This window comes from Rhinoderma darwinii, chromosome 7 (genome assembly GCF_050947455.1).
Source record: "Rhinoderma darwinii isolate aRhiDar2 chromosome 7, aRhiDar2.hap1, whole genome shotgun sequence".
NCBI classification, from domain to species: domain Eukaryota; kingdom Metazoa; phylum Chordata; class Amphibia; order Anura; family Rhinodermatidae; genus Rhinoderma; species Rhinoderma darwinii.
In genome coordinates, this window is record NC_134693.1 from 127,175,267 (window position 1) to 127,194,431 (window position 19,165).

The 19,165-nt window shown below is 39.9% G+C and overlaps 1 protein-coding gene across 3 annotated transcripts in view; it reads right to left on the reverse strand.

Moving 5' to 3' along the window:
- ADAMTS9 (ADAM metallopeptidase with thrombospondin type 1 motif 9) overlaps positions 1–19,165 on the reverse strand; it is a 186,253-nt gene that overhangs the window by 57,937 nt on the left and 109,151 nt on the right. For all 3 annotated transcript variants that reach the window (XM_075833996.1, XM_075833993.1, XM_075833994.1), the window contains 3 exons: positions 18,772–19,065; positions 17,911–18,072; positions 17,615–17,791 (listed from right to left, as the gene is read on the reverse strand). In XM_075833996.1, the coding sequence (XP_075690111.1) occupies positions 17,615–17,791; positions 17,911–18,072; positions 18,772–19,065 (633 nt within the window). The remainder of the gene's footprint in view (positions 1–17,614; positions 17,792–17,910; positions 18,073–18,771; positions 19,066–19,165) is intronic.

A 19,165-nucleotide genomic window follows, 5' to 3' on the forward strand; every position in this document is an offset into this window, starting at 1 on the left:
TTGTTCGGCACCATGGCGATGATGTCATCTAGTTACAGAACAATTTATACAAAACCTATGAGAATACAGGGTGCTTGGAATGATTAAAATCAAAGGTCTAAGAAAGTTTACAATTTTCAGGAATTTGTTACATCCTATAGTTGTTGCCCACTAATCTCACCCACACTATAGCCTCATGCACACGTTCAACGGATATGAGGGCAGCGAGTGCTGCTGTATGGTGCCGTATTATGGAGATTTTCTTGCCTAGAAATAATGAGGAAGATTTATTATTACTGTCTTAAAACTAAACTAGACTGGCAGAAAATGTGCCAAATTTATCAAAGTGGGTCATGCTATATGATAAATCGGGTGCATCTTGCTAGACATGTTAGACACATTTGCCTAACTTAACGCCACCTCTTGGTTGGTTTACTTTAGACCATTTGTAGCTGCAAAATTTTGGCAAAATTTTGGTGCACTTTTGCACATTGAAGCCTCACCCCTTTTCAGCAAGCTCCTCCGCTTTCTAAACTGCCTTTTTAAAATGGTCTAGAGCGGTACAAAAAGTGTCTAAAACATGTAATAAATCTGTCACAAAGAATGTACTCCAGTTTTTTGGTGCAGATTCTGGCACATTTAGCTTCGTAAATCTCCCCCAGAGCCACTAGGGAAGAATAGCCTGGTAATAAGGCATTCAATAAAACATGGCATCTCCATATGATAGCAAAGGAAAACAGATTACAGTAGGACCACAAAGACTTCTATGGGTGCCGTATTACGGCTCTGAGTTGTACATGATGCCTTAGGCCTGTTTTAGGATTCTACGGCGTTCTTCAGTTTAGTATAACCAAGGGGGTCTGGGACTTGCAGCCGTAACATGGACATTAAAATGTGGATGTATTTAGGCTACATAGTGAACATGACAGGAGGTGTTGCCATAGTAACCATCCAGGTCATTGCTTACATCTAGCTGCCTTCGTTAGAAAGATCAAAGCTCTAATTGAATTGTTTGCTATTAGAATGATATATATGTAAGCACACACATGTCTTTCTCGTGAAGCCGTTCCATATGTTGTAAAATTAAAAGTGTTACCTATACAGGATGGAGGACGCCAGATCAAAAGCAGCCATGAGGCAATTCATACACATGAGGTAAGTGCACTTCAAGTCAAAGGCATTTAGTTAAAGGAACACTCCTGGCAAAACTGATACACTGTGTTATGCCTAGTGCACAGCCAAAGGGGCGGAGCACAACACAAAGATATAAAGGACACAAAAGAGAGACTCCCTGTGTCATGCTCCGCCCCCTCAGGTCCTGCACTATGAATAACACGGTGCATCAGTGTTACCCGTTTTTTTTCCTTTAAATGATTCCGCCAAAATTTCATCTACATGTGTTTGTTTAACAAATACTATATAAAACAACTATATATTGAAAGACTGCTACCAAGCGTATTAGGGACCGCAAAAAAATACTCTAAGGCATTGAGAAGAATAGCAGGAAAGTGACATCTGTAATCCTTAGTAGCTTAGTCTACATGAGGTTCTAGAAAACTATTATCCACCTTACAATCCTTCAAGGTTGATGATCTAAATATTTAATATTTTTACAGAAACAAGAAATTATGTCAGAGCTAAACCAACCCGTATCCTGGATCTTCTAACACTCGTCAAAAGTTATGTTTAAAGAATAAACACTTTGAAATTAAGATTATTTGAGAAGACGTTGGCTAAAAAGCCCTTGGGCCTCGTTCACACGGAATTTTTTTCAGGCGTAAAAATCTGCCTCAAATTACTTCAGGAATTTTGAGGCAGATTTTGACCTGCCTGCACTCTCTTTGCCGTGTTTTAGCCATTGAGCGCCACGGGCAAAAAACGAGGCGAAAACCGCTTTCTCCTCCTCCCAATGATGTCAATGGGAGGTCAGAGATGGAAACGCCTGAAGAAAGGGCATGACGCTTCTTTTTCCCACAAGCTTTTTTTTCCGCTCACGTGAAAAATCGTCTCAGCGATTTCAATGGGAGGTGTTCCGTTTTTTGGTGCGGTTTCCAATGCGGTTTAGGTTGGAGTCACAAATCCTGTTCTTGTTGTAGATTTTCATTTGCGGAATGTGCATCTAAATTACGCAACAAAGTACAGAACAATGTTAATGAATGGGACTTCAACAAAATATCATCAAAAATCTGCTGCGGATTGTAGACATGCTACAGATTTTCAAATCTGAGCATGCTCTCTGTAGCAGAAATGTTGCAGATTTTCATTGCGGATTTCATTTATTGCAATGCAAGGTATGAAAATCCACAGCTAAATTCCTCACCAAAATCCACAACAAAATACATGCGTATTTTATTACAGATTTTGGTATAGATTTTTAGACCAGTTCCACAACGTACTTTTTTCACGATGTGTAGGGGTTTTCCAGGACTTCTATATTGATGGCATATCCCTAGGATAGGTCATCAATATAAGATCGATGGGGGTTTGATCCAAGGCATCCCAGCCGATCAGCTGACTGAAGGGTCTGCGGCATTCGTCGCCGCGGCCTTTTAGCAGTTTACATACACAGCGCCGTACACTTTCGTAGCGGCTGTGCCTGGAATTGAAGTTCCGGTCCCACTAAAGTAAATGTGACTAAGCTGCAATCCCAAACACAGCCGCTATGGAAGTGTACGGTGCTGTGCCTGTGCCCTCAGTCAGCTGATTGGCAGGGGTGCCAGGAGTCGAACCCCCACTGATCTTATATTGATGAACAATCCTAACGATGGCCATCAATATAAAAGCCCCTCAAAACCCCTTTAATGAAACCAAGAACAGGTAAGTAATGGTCTGTGATGTGTACTACCAATTATTTGGTTGACATCTGTGCGTATTAATTTCATAATATATCTTTATAGGGGTCAAAGCTCCATTCTTCTTATATAGTGATCCAAATCCCCTCCATAGACACAGAGTAAAATGATAAAATCTTGGCCATCTCGAACTGTCACTAGGGGGCGCTCACCCAATACTGTTTTATTATACAGTAGAGTTAAATATTAGTAGTATACAGTAAGCTCCTAAGCTCCACCTAGTGGCAGCTTCAGGCAGCAAGCATTTTATGATTTAACTCTATGACTGTTCAGGGGATTTGGAGCGCTGTTTCCGAACAACAGAGTTACAACCACTGTCAAGATATATTAGGAAATTGAACAGCACAGAATATCGGACCCATATAAATAAAAAAAATGATGATTAAGGATGAACATTTACTTAAAGGGGTTCTCTAGTTTTCATAATGCTTGTAAAAGCTACCCCTATGTTTCACCATAATGTGCATCGATTTTTCCCTGCATCTTAAATATGCAATTAGGCTGTGTAACACGGTTTTATGATAAAGTTACTTTAATTATAGAATGTTGTGGACCTAATTCACAGTCTTATGGTAAGTAACAGCAATCTAGTAAGTATAAAGTATTAATCCATCTGGGATATGCTTCTGTTAATTCCATACCATGAAGAGGGGCTCACATGCTCTTCTGGATTTGTGTCCTTCAATCTAACGCAGTCAGGAGAACAGAAAAGCTGAATGAGAATGTGGAGTGACAGGGTAATAATGAGATGAAGGGGCCAGTGAGAGAGAGGATGGAGAATACATTGAAAGAGGCATTAATGATGAGACTGTGGAAATGTCAAGTTAAAAGGACTGAAGTCTTTTGTGACCCCTTCACCCCTTAATCAGAGATCTTTCAAATCCTGACAATGGCTCGGTTTCATCAAACAACCATTTCATGTATCATGTGACTACCATACAATACGGAGGCGACCGAAGCCCCACCATGTCCATGCACTAATTGTCAGAACTATATGACTACAGAAATTCCTACATAAATAATAAGGCCATCGCCTACAATCATAGTCATGGCAAAGAAGTCAACGGATTCAGTCGGCGACTAAATATTACGTTTTGGAAAAGTTACGCTTCTTATGCGCCACAGCAACATTGAAATTGGGACCCCTCTTCTTGTTGTTGGTTCATGTCGTCATATTACTCGCTACACCCCCTTTACATCCTATATAGAAAAGGAGGGCAACGTGGCCATTGAGCTAGTTGTGGTTCCTATAGAGAGACGAGGGCCTTCCCACATCTTCACACCACCAACAGAGATGGGGGGTTGGGGCTGACCCTCTTCATTTATGGGACTCATAGTAGATGCCTCTATCTTATGTACTGCTTTGACCCCAATTAAGTATTACACTACTAGGATTTGTGACACTTAAAGGTCATTTAAGACAGCCCTAAATTGACCATGAAAACGAGCGCCAACAACCTGCTGTATTGTCGATCGGTGCTCGCCTACTTCAGTCACAAGAAAAAATGATCGTTATGTAGGGACGAATGATCGATGCTATGATCCTTCTTCACCATGCATTTGCGTCATGTCAGCAGCAAATCTTCCAGTTTATAGAGGGGGATGTGCTGCCGATTAGCGTCCATTTTATTGGCCACATAAAAGATGTGATGAGCCGATGAACGCTTGTTTGCCGATCATTGGCCCAAGTAAAAAGGCCTTTACATGTAATTAATAAGCATTATTGCATCACTCTACATAGAAATGATCACTCGTTAGGATCGCAATTCAATTAAATGGGTTGTCCGGGATTAGAAAAACATGTCTGCTATTTTCCAGAAACAGCGCCACACCTGTCCACAGGTAGTGTGTGGTATTGCAACTCAGCTTCATTCACTTCAATGTAACTGCAATACCAGACACAACCCATTGACAGGGGCGGCGATGTTTCTGGAAGAAAGTAGACATGTTCTTGTTCTTGCTACTTGAGCTAGCTGGCAGTCATACCCCTGAACTAAAGTTTGAAAACTACGCTGCAATTCGGCAACAAAAACTGCATGTGTATTATTCCGCGACATATTGAGAATGCTGCGGATTTGAATATCTGCAGTGAATTGTTTCAGTGATCCAATGATCACTTGTTCCCCTAGAAAGACTAAAAAAATAATAATAATGTAAAAAACTGTTTAATAAAGTTTTACTTGTACTGCAAATAAGGTTTCAGGTATTGTACTGCAAATTGCAGCAGATTGGCGGTGTGGAATCCGCCATGTCTGAACGTGGTCTTATGGTGCAGGGCTCTGGGTTGTCTTATTAAATAAACTGCATTGGTAAAGTGTCATTTAGTACAAAAATGAAATATGTTGAATTATTCTACATGGACAATATACCCTTCCTCGGACACCCGGGCCCTGGTGTCCGAGGGAGTCCAATGGCTCATCTGCCACATAAAAAGACACTAGTACTAAAAATAGTACTTGTTGGTTGGTGGACCATGTTCCAATTTTTGCATTGGGACCTTGGAGCTTCAAGTTACATCTCTGTTGGTCATCCCTGATCCTTATACCAGTCCACATGAAGGTGACCACGAACATAACGATAATTATAACGACACTTAAACTATGACAAACGGTAAACCATGATTGTTATGTCTATGGGACTAAAATGATCTGATTGGAGCAACTTTTTTCAACATTTTCTTGTTTTTCGCCAGTGTTACTGCACTGTCCATCTACGAGACAACTTTTGGTCATGAGATGGTGGTGGTAAAATGCTTGACCTTTGTGTTTCCTTATGGTGGAAAAAAGTTGCACAACTTTTAGCCCTAAAGGGAAACATTGAGATGTGTAAAGATTGGGGTTATCGTGACTACTGCTCAAGTAAACATTTCAGGTGAACCCTCAAAAAATTGTTCAAAAATGTCTGCCAGAAATCCCTAGCTTTATGTATGTACACTCTGAGAATCACATACAAGCAGTGTAAAAATCCGGGTCATCATAATTAGTATAATTTTATTTCTTTTATTTATAGGACTTAGGAATTATATCTCCAAGGTACTTTATTTAAATTTTTCAAGGGGTGGGAAACTGGAGTTGACAAATTTTAGCCTTTTAGGTGGGTTTCTATCTGAACCGATGTTTGTATTTTATTATACTGCGCCCAGTACCAGCTGGGAAAATACCTCTTGCCTAGTCAGGCAGTAAAACTGAAACATGGATTTCTCATGCTTGTTGTAAAGGATTCTGAGATCTCTGTACCATGATGAGACTGGCGTTAATAACAGGCTGATACGGCGGCTGTATTTATTATATTAGTATATGGGGAGTTTACCATGACCTGAGATTTCATGGGACCTGGACTCACAACCAATCCCATAGTCGATGCACATCAGTGAAAAACATTCAATAAAATAATAAGTGGAGAGTTAATATATGATAGATCACACAATGGCAATATACACATTAGGTAGGTCGGCCAAACCTGCAGATTTTTGGATCGGCCGTTGATCTAATGTGTATGGGGGCTTCCAACAGTTTCCCGACAGCAGATGTCGGAGGGAATAGAAGAAACGGGCATTTCACCATGCCAGACCCTTTTTTCCCAGCAGGAGATAAGCCTCTGCCAGAGCGGTCTTATTTTCCTCTAGCTACTGAAAAAAACATGCATGCTCGGCCGACAACTATTGCACATGCTTAAAGGGGTATTTCGGGGGCACAACAAACTAGTCAAAGTTTTTTTATTTTGATTTTTTTTTACCCACCACTTTTCTGAGTTTGCATGCTGCTTACCAGTCCCTGGATGTTGTGTAGTTTGCATAATTTTCTAATTGTGTCCTCTCCCATGCTGGTATGTCTCTGAATCCCCACTCCCTTTAGAGACAAGCGTCATCGGTGACATGGTATCGGGGGCCTGGCTTGTTTCTTCTTTCTCTGAAAGCCAGCCCCCGAATGCCTACGTCACTCCATCGTTGTACATGCCAACGTTGATCTCTTTTCCCAATTGGCAGAGTGGGATGGATAGTAGCAGAATACGTAGGCTGCTAGGAGTGGGCTAGGAAGCGTGAGTGTGGGAGGGAAAGATAGGAGTGGCATAGGTTGCTGTGGGAGGGATTGTGGGATGGGGAGAACGGAGGGGAGAAACGGAGCCAGAAAGGGGATGTGGGGAAATGTACGTTAGAGAAACGCACAGCAAGAAAAGCACTGCCCCATAACCGAAAGGAAGTATGTGGGCTTCTCAGAACTTCGGGTACGTTGGATAACAATTTTTAGATTTTGTTTTTTTTCCTTGGACAACCGCTTTAACTGTTACAAGCTACCATGAAAATTTCTTCCAATTAACATTTATGACAGGTAATAAATGTTATATTGCTGGAAGGCGGGGACCTCCACAATACCTAGGGGCACCAAGTCTCCCGTTTCTCCACCTCAGCACGACCGCAGTGAGGAGGAGCTTATATAAAGCAGTGGTTGAGCATGCGCACTTCGGGTCACTGGAGTCATGTTGGTGAGGAGGAACAGGAATTTCCAGTGCTACTGATCAGTCAGGGTTTACACTGTGGGGCCTCCAGTGATCTAGCTCTTATCTCCCATCGGGTGATAAATGTTGATAGTGAGAAAACTTTTTAAAGTAACATTCCAGGCAAAACCAACAGGAATGAAAACTAGTGCACGGGAATATGGAATCTGAATGGTTGCTCTGGGTCACTACTCCACATTTGCTTTGCACCAGTTTTGATAATTCTCCACCACTGTGTTATGCCTAGTGCATGGCCTGAGGGGGCGGGGCATGACACAGAGGAATCCAGGAACACCAAAGAGGGAGAATCCCTGTGTCATGCTCCACCCCCTCAGGCCCTGGACTAGGCATAACACAGTGTATCGGTTTTTGCCCAGAGTGTTCCTTTAGGTCCTACAACACTTAATCTTTTAGGAGTCATAGTTTTCATAACTCTCGTACAAAGTTATATTTCTCAGACGCCATCAAAACAGTTGTCTCTTTGTTATACAGATTCCTTATTATTGATTTGTCACACAGGATATTCTTCTGATAAATTAACATTTATCTGATGCTCACAGCAGCCTAGACAAACCATATTTAAGTATCAGTCATAAAATTGCAAGAATGAAGATGATGGAAATCTTATCAGCAAGAAAGCTTTCAGTTATAAATTCACTCCCTCACCAGGGAACAATTTCATCTCTACCTTATTATTGGGAAGGTGGGAGGCGCTGCTAAACGTAATCAGGGCTGACATGAAATACTACCAAACTGTGGGGAGAAAATAATTGTAATTATTCTAGCTATTACTAATCATATGGCTGACAAAATAATGCAGGCACAGTGATTGATAGCAAGTCAGTATAAGCATCGCTGTACTGTACGCCAGCGAAACGCGTGAGCTCAGCTGGTACAACGTTATAGGGACTAAGCTCAAATTGCAACAAATATTTCTAGATGCAAGATCATATTAGTAACCATTGGGGCCCTAGAGCAAAACTAGGAAGGGGATCCCACTTCACTACGACTCCCTCCAGGGGCAAGTGAGTATAAAAAAATGAAAGGCTTGTCATTATTTAGATTCAGTTCGCTACCGTAGCCCGTTATCTTAATACCCTGGCCCAGGCAGAATGGCTTGTTGGATCCCGCTGGCACCCAGCATGTTTGGCCAGTCTCCTACCCCAGCTATGCCTCTGATTTTGATCCCTAATTTTTGCCCTGTATTTTTTTTCTCCTTGATTTCCCAGTGATCTGAGTGCATATTCCACTGTCCCATTCTCTGTTCCCGTCATCCACAGTATATCTAACTTCACCTTCCCTCCTAGTGGAGATGGGCCCACTTTTGGCCCCATAGCAGATGCCATGCCTGCCACCCTGGTAGTTAATCCCATGGTTGAAATATAATGGAGACTGTAGTTTGAATCCTATTGGTAAGTTTTTGACCATAGTGGAAATTTTTTTGTGCCTTGGACCATCAACCAACCTAGAAAATCCCAGAAGATGACGTATAATTTTAGACTTTTTGTATTAATATTGAGTTCCTCAGCTACAATTACACCCAGGTAGGTGCTGTATCGTGCTAATGTATAAAATGTTTTTGAAATGTGTAAAATAAAGAATATTCTGCTATATTTTATATCATACTCAAGACAAAAGTGGTGTTGTCTATGAAGAAACTGGCAAATATCTTAATGGTTCTACCAAGTCATATACCAAAACCTTTGAAGATGATGTCTACGTTCGGACAATCAATTGTCAAATGTACTTCAGGATATTTTTACCAAATGAGCAAGAATAAACATGTGGAGCTGCAATTACAGTGGTTCTGGGTAGGAAGACCCCTGAAGAGTTACCATGTAAAGCCAGCAAAAGCTACCCATATACATAGATTATGTCAACAGACCCGGCGGGAAATGAGGATCGAGCATGTTTGATTCCAACATGCCTGATCCTTTGGGATATAACTAGCTGACTGTCTCCCTCTCTTCATTCACATGCCCATATTGCAACTTAATTTTGTACTGAGACGTAATAGGGCACCTGTAGAGGTGAATGGGGCCTCTACTGCACCTTTGTATGCCTCTATTTCATTGCATGCCATGTTATGTAGACATTGCTTCTAGGGGAGATTACACCTGTATGGGTATGTCCACACAAGCTATCTCCAGCCGCTTTTCGGGCCGTAAACGTCCCAAAAAATGGCTAAAAAAATTGAAAAGCAGATCGCCTACAAACATCTGCCCATTGATTTCAATGGGAAATACGGCGGTCTGTTCCGACGGGGTGTTTTTTTACGCTTAATTTTTTAAAAACGGCACGTAAAAAGACGCCCCATAAAAAGAAGTGCATGTCATTTCTTGAGCCATTTTTGGAGCCGTTTTTCATTGTCTCAATATAAAAACAGCTCCAAAAACGTCCGTAAAAAACGCCGCAGTTTGATTAAAAAATGGCTGAAATTCAGGAGCTGTTTTCCCTTGAAAACAGCTCCGTATTTTCAGCCGTATTTTGTTAAGCGTGTGAACATACCCTTGCCCTGCCATTGATTTGCATTCTAATACCGCTATTGACATCTAGAATTCTACAACAGATTCATCATAAAAGTGAACAAGTGATAATAAAATAACATTTGGGTTATACGCTATGTTTCTTTAATGCTGAGCATTATTACCATGGAACATTGTCTGCAATATTCATAGAAAATTAAATAACAATACTGAAAAAATAAATACATTTCGTTACATAAATACAACCATGGAATACGTAAGCAACTGAACTGAGTCATCCGGCATTTTGTATTCTGGGCAGTGACACAATAGACTTTCGTGAATTGCAAACATCCTTGAATTAAAAGTTCTTGCGCATAAAGACACCGGATTCCTATAAGTTTATCATGTTCTGAGCCAAGTGACCCACATTTACTAAGACTGGTGTTTTTTACGCCTTTTAATAAATTTGGTGCATTTGTATCTGTCTGACTGTCAGAAATAAAAAGTAGCCCTGCTAAAAGTATCCGTAGATTTGCACCAAAATTTGCGCAATGTACACCTATTCTACATAATAAATCTAAGCCTATCCTATGTCTTCTTTGAATAGCCAACCCACTTTTTTTTTTAATGCTTTCTAAATTTGGCTAGCAACGAGAAAATCGCAAATTTTACCGGTAAAATTACGCACGTCATCATATGCAACATTCCATAGTGTCAATGCTCTTACAGTAAAGAATCCCCTTCTCTCTTTGTTTAGAAGCCTTCTTTCCTCCAGATGAAGGAAAGGCCACTAATGGGTGAGCAGAGGGACCCCCACTGATCAGCAGGGTGAGGGGGCAGAAATACTACCTGGAGTGCCGCAGCCCCTTTACATTAGTACTTGACACAGCAAGTGGGGATGAGCTGCAGTACCGGACAGCGGCTTGGACAGTTGCATGTATTGCTGTGTTGGTAAAGAAGTGAAGGAGACGCTGCCACTTCATTCTGCTGATCTGTATCAAAACTAGAGTAAGAGAAGAGTTGCGAAGTACCGGTAATTTTGTGTTAGGAGACGGGGCACAGTCAGGTTAATTCCTATTTAGATTGGATACTAGTGGAACGTCAGCGCGGGATTGGTGCTGCCGGGAGATTTCATAAAGCAAGGCAGCGGTGAGCCAGAAACATCACATTTAGCATCTGGACATGCGCATGCTGCCTGCCTGCGCACCCCAAGAGTCAAGAATGGAGGTCATCGGAGGAAGACACTGTCTGTATGAGGCTGTGGCACCCTTAGGCTGGGTTCACACGACCTATTTTCAGACGTAAACGAGGCGTATTATGCCTCGTTTTACGTCTGAAAATAGGGCTACAATACGTCGGCAAACATCTGCCCATTCATTTGAATGGGTTTGCCAACGTACTTTGCAGACGACCTGTCATTTACGCGTCGTCGTTTGACAGCTGTCAAACGACGACGCGTAAAATGACTGCCTCGGCAAAGAAGTGCAAGACACTTCTTTGCAACGTAATTTGAGTCGTTCTTCATTGAAGTCAATGAAGAGCAGCTCAAGATTACGGGCGTCAAAGACGCCTCGCATAATGCGAGGAGGAGCTTTTACGTCTGAAACGACGCAGCTGTTTTCTCCTGAAAACAGTCTGTCTTTTCAGACGTAAAAGCCACTTCTCGTGTGCACATACCCTTAGTGTGAAGTCACGGTCGCACATCAACTTTTTGTGGTGTATTTTATGGCAATTTGTGCAAATTTGCAGCAAAAAACACCACAAAACAAGCACATGTAAAAACATCCTAAACCTGGCCAGTATTTTTTGGTGAAAAAGGTGGCAACCCTACATGCAACAGCCCAATAACTTTCCTACTTGATTATTCAAATAAGCGCGTAATTGAAGGTGTATTTTCATCTTATCAGCTCTGGGGCCCACACCTATCACGACAACATGAGTCCCCCGACTCCGCCTGGTGAGGCAGCTGCTGGCCCCTGCATCTAGGCAGAGACTCAGTAGTGAGTTGGCCGGGATTATGGAAACCGCCAAGTTTTCTGAGCTACACTGTTTCCGTAACTCCCATACATGTAATTGAAAGTTAGGCCATGTTCAGACGTGGCAGAATTTTTTCAGCTGAAAATGTTGCTACAGATTTTTAGCGAATTTGCAGAAACATTTTCATATTTGACAGGTGATTCAGACGTTGTGGATATTACAGCAGACTTGCTGCAGATTTCAGCCTTTGCGATGCAAACGCTGAAATCCACAGTGAAATTCCGCTGCTGCTCCGCAACATAATGAGCTGCTGCGGAGGGAAAATTCTCCACCGCAGCCTAAATTCCGCACAGTTATTTTCCGCAACGTCTGAACTAAGTTTCCTAAAAATGTATAGAAACAAATGTAAAAAACGTCTGCTGCAGAATTCCACTGCGGACTGTCTGCAGCGGAATTCAACAGCAATTCTGCCACGTCTGAATGTGCCCTTACGTAAACGGCAGCTAGGCTATTTCCAGCACTCCATAAGGCTATGTTCACACTGAGTTTTTTGACGAGTTTTTTGATGCGGAAACCGCGCCGCAAAACTCGTCAAAAACGGCCCGAAAATGCCTCCCGTTGATTTCAATGGGAGGCGGAGGTGTCTTTTTCCCGCGAGCGCTAAAACCGTCTCGCGGGAGAAAGAAGGGACATGCCCTATCTTCGGGCGTTTACGCCTCTGACCTCCCATTGACTTCAATGGGAGGCAGAGAAAGCGTATTTCGCTGCGTTTTATGCCCGCGGCGCTCAATGGCCGAGGGCGAAAAACACAGTGAAAATCTGCATACAGGGAGAGGAAAATCTGCCTCAAACTTCCAAACTGAATTTTAAGGCAGAAATTCTGCCTACAAAAAACTCAGTGTGAACATAGCCTAATAATCCCAGCCACTTTTCAACTGATCCACTGTCTTGATGCGGCCAGCGGCCGCCTCACCAGACGAGGACAGGGTTGGAGCATCTCCATTCTTGAGATAGTTGCGGTTTCCAGTACTGCGAGCCGCACCTATCAGAGATTTATGGCATATCCATAAATGTCTAAGATGGATTACCCCTTTAGGGAACAAAAACGTAATGAGACATCAATGTAACTAAACTCCTAAAATATTCTGACTGCACATACACACATCGGAAGTCACCCAGGAGGTCCGTTACCTGTCACAGAACCGCTCAGTGACTTTTAATATCTGTAGGATATGTATTATCCAAATTTATTTGTAAGAGAACAGATCCTCTTTGTAGCCTTCCAGGGTCACATACTGGTAGTCATCAAACCCACAGCTGCTCCATCAGAAATTTTACAAGGTTGTATTTTCCAAAAGACTCTAAGCAATTGTTTCGTAGAAAGGGCACATGTTTATTTAGCTGCGCAAACATGCACTGTGTCTGCCGTAAGTCAAACAACCTCTCGGAAGTGTTCATTTGTCTGAGTTTTCAAAAAGTACATTATACTGCACGCTTGTAAAAGAGAAAACGCAGATATCACTGCTTAAGCTAACACCATCCTATATACACAATGCCCCACTTTAAATCTGTAAACCATAAGGCCAAGCTTAGTCAGTATAAACATGCAGACATTCTTAAGGCGGCCTGTCTTTCAGATATTTAGCAGTGGAACTAAGCGTTTTCATTTAGAATTATTTTCTCTACCAAAATAGCAGCCATGTGTTATTTTCTATTGTTATTTTTTTTTTAATATTGTCTTAGGGGTAATATAAAAATATTCAAGGGGTTGTCTACTTTGGGGGGTCCCCTGAAAATCAGCTGATCACAAGGTGTCCAGCTACTCGGACCCCCCAGCAATCAGCAAAAATTTGTAGGAGAGCCCGGCAGCAAGTATTCAATTCCCCTGCAGCGCCGCCACAGGGAAAATGAAGCATTACAGGGTGTCCTTTGAAATCAATAGGCCATTTGAGTAATGAAGAGCAAAAGACAGTCTTTGTTGCCGATCTATAATCTAACTAATTGATGAAGGTTTGAATGATGGATTCCCCTTTCTTGTCCCAGAATGCCTTAAAATTGGTTTTCTAAACCAGACTGCCACTTAAAATTATTTGTAAAATATGTTATAAATCTTATAGAATAGCTATTCTCAAACTGTAAGGCAAGCTGTACTAATGCCTTAGTAGTGAGATGTATTAACATCCATCCCGAGCCCCTCCATTTGGTCAGCGTCTTTTACTGTAGGTACTGCTGCTGAACAGTTAGGTTAGGCACTCGACTAAAATGAACATACCACTAGTTGTGGCCTGTACACTGATGATATCACGGTGTACCCCAGGAGCGACGTAATTGGGTCTGTCATAATGCCACACAAGTGATGAACAGGGAATGGCACATCGAACCACGTGCCAGAGTTTGTGAATCAACCCTGCAGATCACTGATGCCCAAACTGAATTCACGAATATAATGTGCAGTCTTAAGTTAATGTTAAAGCGTACCTAACTTTTTCAGGTGACTTTTCAGAATAAGCTGTTATATGTGTGTACACGAATAATAACACTATTTATGGCCATTATATGACTTGTATTCTCCATTATTTATCAGTTTTCCCTTCTGCAGGCTCTATCTCTAATTCTTAGTTGTCTCTGAGCTAGTGGGCCAGAGCCTAACGGCTACCATGGCTTCTGTACACTGCACACAAAGAAGAGGAGACCCTGCTCCCAATCTCTATCACATACAATTAGAAGCTGCAGCAGCATGGATTAGATTCTACAGATGTAATGAGCAGTGTAGCTGAGAATCCAGCACTGGGGTGTAATAGAAATCTAGCCAGAAGCCTGTGTGTCTCTCTCTGCTCCTACTTCCTCCCCCTGATCACCCCTGCCCATCCATAGACTTAGCAGGCAGAGTGTGTGTTGCTGACTCTGCTCCCTCCTCCTGCTCTCCCTCCCCTCTCCATAGACTTGTATTGGCAGACAGTGGAGAGACACACCCCCACATTTTGCAGCCCCTCAATTCTGCTCTGTAACAATGGACATACTTTGCTTGACAACAGGGGGTGGACAGGAAGGGAAACACCTAGTGGCAGTAACTTACACAGAATTTGTATGGATAAAACAACTACGTTTTAACGGTAAGTACATTACAAAGATATAAAGGTATGCTATTAGATTAGAATAAGTTGTTTAAAAAAATGTGTGTTCCTTTAATGTTAGTCAATATAAAATGAAAGGTTTTGCAACTTTCGTATACACGTCGCGTTTTAAAATCTCTGTTTAATGTCAGTGAATTTAAATGGTTTTATTCTGTGTCTGAATATATAAAAAATGAAATATTAGGATACAATGGACTGCAAGACGATCGCCAAGATGAAAACATTCACTATTTGTCCTCTGTAAATACCTTTCTTTAAAAGTAGTTCAGATATCCTGCCTTGAAATGTGCACCTACTACCTATTACAAACTACTGACATTATGCCACCCATGACCATAAAAAAACTGTGACCGAACAATCTTTTGGCTGACACCTATTTTCCCGACTCTCATAAACATGCAATGTCTCAACCAAACATGAATGTTATTTCAATAGTGGGAGGAAATGATTGGTGTGGGGGATGAGTAGGGTTGCCCCTAAGCATAATTATGTGACTATATGTGTGTATATTGGCCAACAAATAACCAATGTGTGTGTTAATATTTTTTGTTTTTACATGCAATTGATCGACTTCAGATTGTGCTGTGACTTCCTTCTGTGATAGAGGAAGATAGAACTGCTTCATTCAGCATGTGGTGAAAGTGTGCTATTTTAATGGTTGCTGCTGAAACCACACACACTGAAACACTGGTAAATTAAAAGTTAAACATGAAGAAGCATGAGACTTTCTGCATTTTTCCTGTTTTTGCCTTAGGTTGCCATTTTGATGACTGCATTTCTTAATGCAATTTATTTAAATGCTAATAAAACAATAAAGATATTAAAGATAGATGAAGAAGAGACATGTCATTTAAAGTTTATTTAGACTAAATGGTTTCCTCAAACAATTGTCTTAAATACACCAGAAGTAACCTTTATGTTAATACTGTCTGTTTAATGCCTATATACATTTACTGCTGAGGTACAATGAGAGCATTTGAATTGCTTTGGAATATCACCAGAAAAATCTGCATTATTGTTTTTCAAATCCAAGCCTAAAACAAGAGTTCAATATATTACAAATATTTTTTTTTCATAAAGTGCCTTAGAACCAATATATATATACAAAATATATTTATATATGTATGTATATATAAACAGATAATAAACTTTGTGAATATGAAATATACAGTGAAGGTGGCACTGAACTCTGTGGTCACATAATTTACAAAATGCAATTATTATGATCATTTTACATATTTTTACAACCCCCAAAGCATATGTATATCTGGATATGATACATATATAAAACAATAAGAAATAGCACCAAATGTAACTGCTGCAGTTTATCAAAATGTGTAAAAAAAAGTGCCACAATGTGCACAGTAACAAAAAACAAAAACAAAACAAAAAACCCCAGAAAATTAAGCAACACCTAATACAATCTTATTTGGACAATTACATATAAAGTGAAATATGTAATGTCTTTTTAAATTATACCAGTTAGAAAGAATCACACAATATACATTATTAAACAATACAAAATCTTAACTAAAAAAATTCAAAAGAACTGAAACACTTTAAATGAAAAGACAGTTTGTTGTAGAATGTGATACTTACTATAAAATAAATATTTAAAATATGAATATTCATTAGAATATTTCATACACGGTTCTAAGTACTACTATATGTCGGAATATTTGGAATTTTATGTGCCGTTAATGTAAAAAAATAAATACAATAATTATAATAATAATAATAAAAAAATAACACAGGTACAGGTCCCTTTGTTGCACCGATTGATTCCCTCTTATACAGTACTTCTTGATGGACAATTAAAATTGTTAAGCCTTTGAGGTAAATAGTTTGAAAGAAAATAATTTGATGGAAAAGCATAAAAAAACAAAAGGAAAAAAACAATATAAAAAGCTTAAAAATATTATTAATATTTATATTTTCAATTTACTTTTTATTCAAAATGGTGATTATATATATTATTTTTACCGAATTAAATGATATGTTATATGTATACCGTATATATATATATATTTATTTTTTTTTTATTTTTTTTTATTTTTTTCCTTTAGATTTTTCTCATAATGTTGAGAATTCCTATTGGATATCACATGCTACAACCAACTTTCTTTTCTCTAGTGAATATTACAAATATTCTTTTAAACCATGTCAAATAAATTTCCTAATATAGGTCATAAAAATGTCCTTGATATTAAGGAGTTTGACCACAGGACTGCACAGATGTACCATGGTTGTATAGTAAAAGGCAAATATATATCTTTTTTTAAATCCAAAAAATAAAATAGCTACTAAAAACAGAGCCTCAATGTCAAGACCAGAGGTAATGTATATCCACCATGATAACTTATCAACATTTTTTATTTATGTAATTTTTTTCATGTTTTTGGTAGCTGTTTTATGTGAAACTTATATTTTAAATTTGTAACAGAACTTTAATTGTGCATCATGTTTTCACGTAACACAATGTGGTCAAATTAACTGAAGCCAGGAATAAAAAAACATGGTGCAACACTGAACTGGTTTTACAGTGGATAAGAAGAAAGGATTTACAATGGTGCCTAAAGCATCACTAAGTGCAGTGTTCAAATAAAAACAACTTTGTATCTATATTACTGAAGACCTTGGTCTTATAAAAATAAATGATGGATAGAATTCCATTAGTCATTAATAAAATAAAAAAAAGTTATGGTCATACCGAACTCCAAGGACCTGTATTCCATGCAGAATCTGGAGGACAACTATGAGTGTTACATTGTTCGCGGTCTGGGGGTTTCTCCAGTATCTCACAGCTGAGATCATTGAATCGCTCCCCATTAAGTCTCTGACATACGACAAGTCTTGTCCTTGTTCCGGAACCACATTTTTTTGAACACTAGAAATTGAAGCAAAGGAAATTCACAGTAAGTGTAATACATTTTGCCAAGCTCAGCAGAACACTTTTACAAATTTATATAGATGACAAATTATTTAAAAAAAAAAAAATAAAATTACCTCTCCCCAGTTGCCACGAGCCCATTGCGGACATGGTCCAGATTCACACGGCCGTTGCTCAGCAGGTTTGCTTCTCTCGTCACAGTTGGTAGCAGGATACCCATTTTCATCTTGGCAAACCACTACACGACGCTGGAATCCACCAGCACATGTGCTAGAACACTAGAATGTGATAAATCGATTGTGTCGGTAAAATATTCACTCATTCGCCATCATTATTGACCCTTTATGAACTGAGTTGCTTGGACAATTGCCACTTTACTGATAACATTATTGTTCCTATATGAAAAAATGCTAGTCAGGATCCTTTTCTCTTGGCCAAAGTAGGGAGCAGTTACAAAGAGTGTCTCTCGCTCTGGAGGACCTATCCCTTTTCTGCATTACACAGACAACCCAATGACATAATTGAGCACTGTGTAATGCCTAATTTCCCCTGTAGTGGCGCAGCAGGGAAATGGAATACTTACTTTACAGCTGATCACTGGGATCCCATCTGGGGGAAACTTTGTGATTAGCTTATCGTCAAGGGACAATTTTAACAAGCAGGAATTGTCCAAAGCAAAGAACCCATTAACGCTGAAGCCATCAATAGTATCAATGCCCTGATGATCATGAGAGTTGGTACTAAAAACTTGGCAAATAGCACCCAGAATATTACATAAGTCTTTATGGAGAAGAAAATCCTAAAAACAAGGAAAGAGACTATGATAATCACCCCACCCCGGAGAATACTTAAGAAACTGTTTAACATTGCTTCTCGCCACAAATAATACCTAAATATAAGCATCATCAAGTAAAAACAAAAAAAATTGTCGATATGAAAAAAGAAATCTTCGTACAAAACAATTATTTAGGACTTACCGCTCCCCATGGACCTATTCTCCATTGACTTCCACTTGATCCAGTGGAACGTCCATTGTTCCTATTCAAGATGGCCAGGGTTGGGTTTGATCGTACTCTTTGGTCTATGTTAGGGAAAGGAGGAATAGGTCTTCCGTAGTCATGGTTCACATAGTGACAAGGGGACATGGAACACTCTTGCTCAGTCTGTGGACTGTCTTCAGGATCACATTCGTTATTATCAAAAGATTGGCCAAGGAAATCCACACAAACCACTTGCCTCACAGCCTTTCCCTGGCCACAGGTCACCGAGCACTGTAGTAAAAATTAGAAAAATATTCTAATTTCGAAAATAACAATTTCAGCAAGTAACAACAAGTAAGGACCATGATTGCAATATATTTTTTTATGGTGG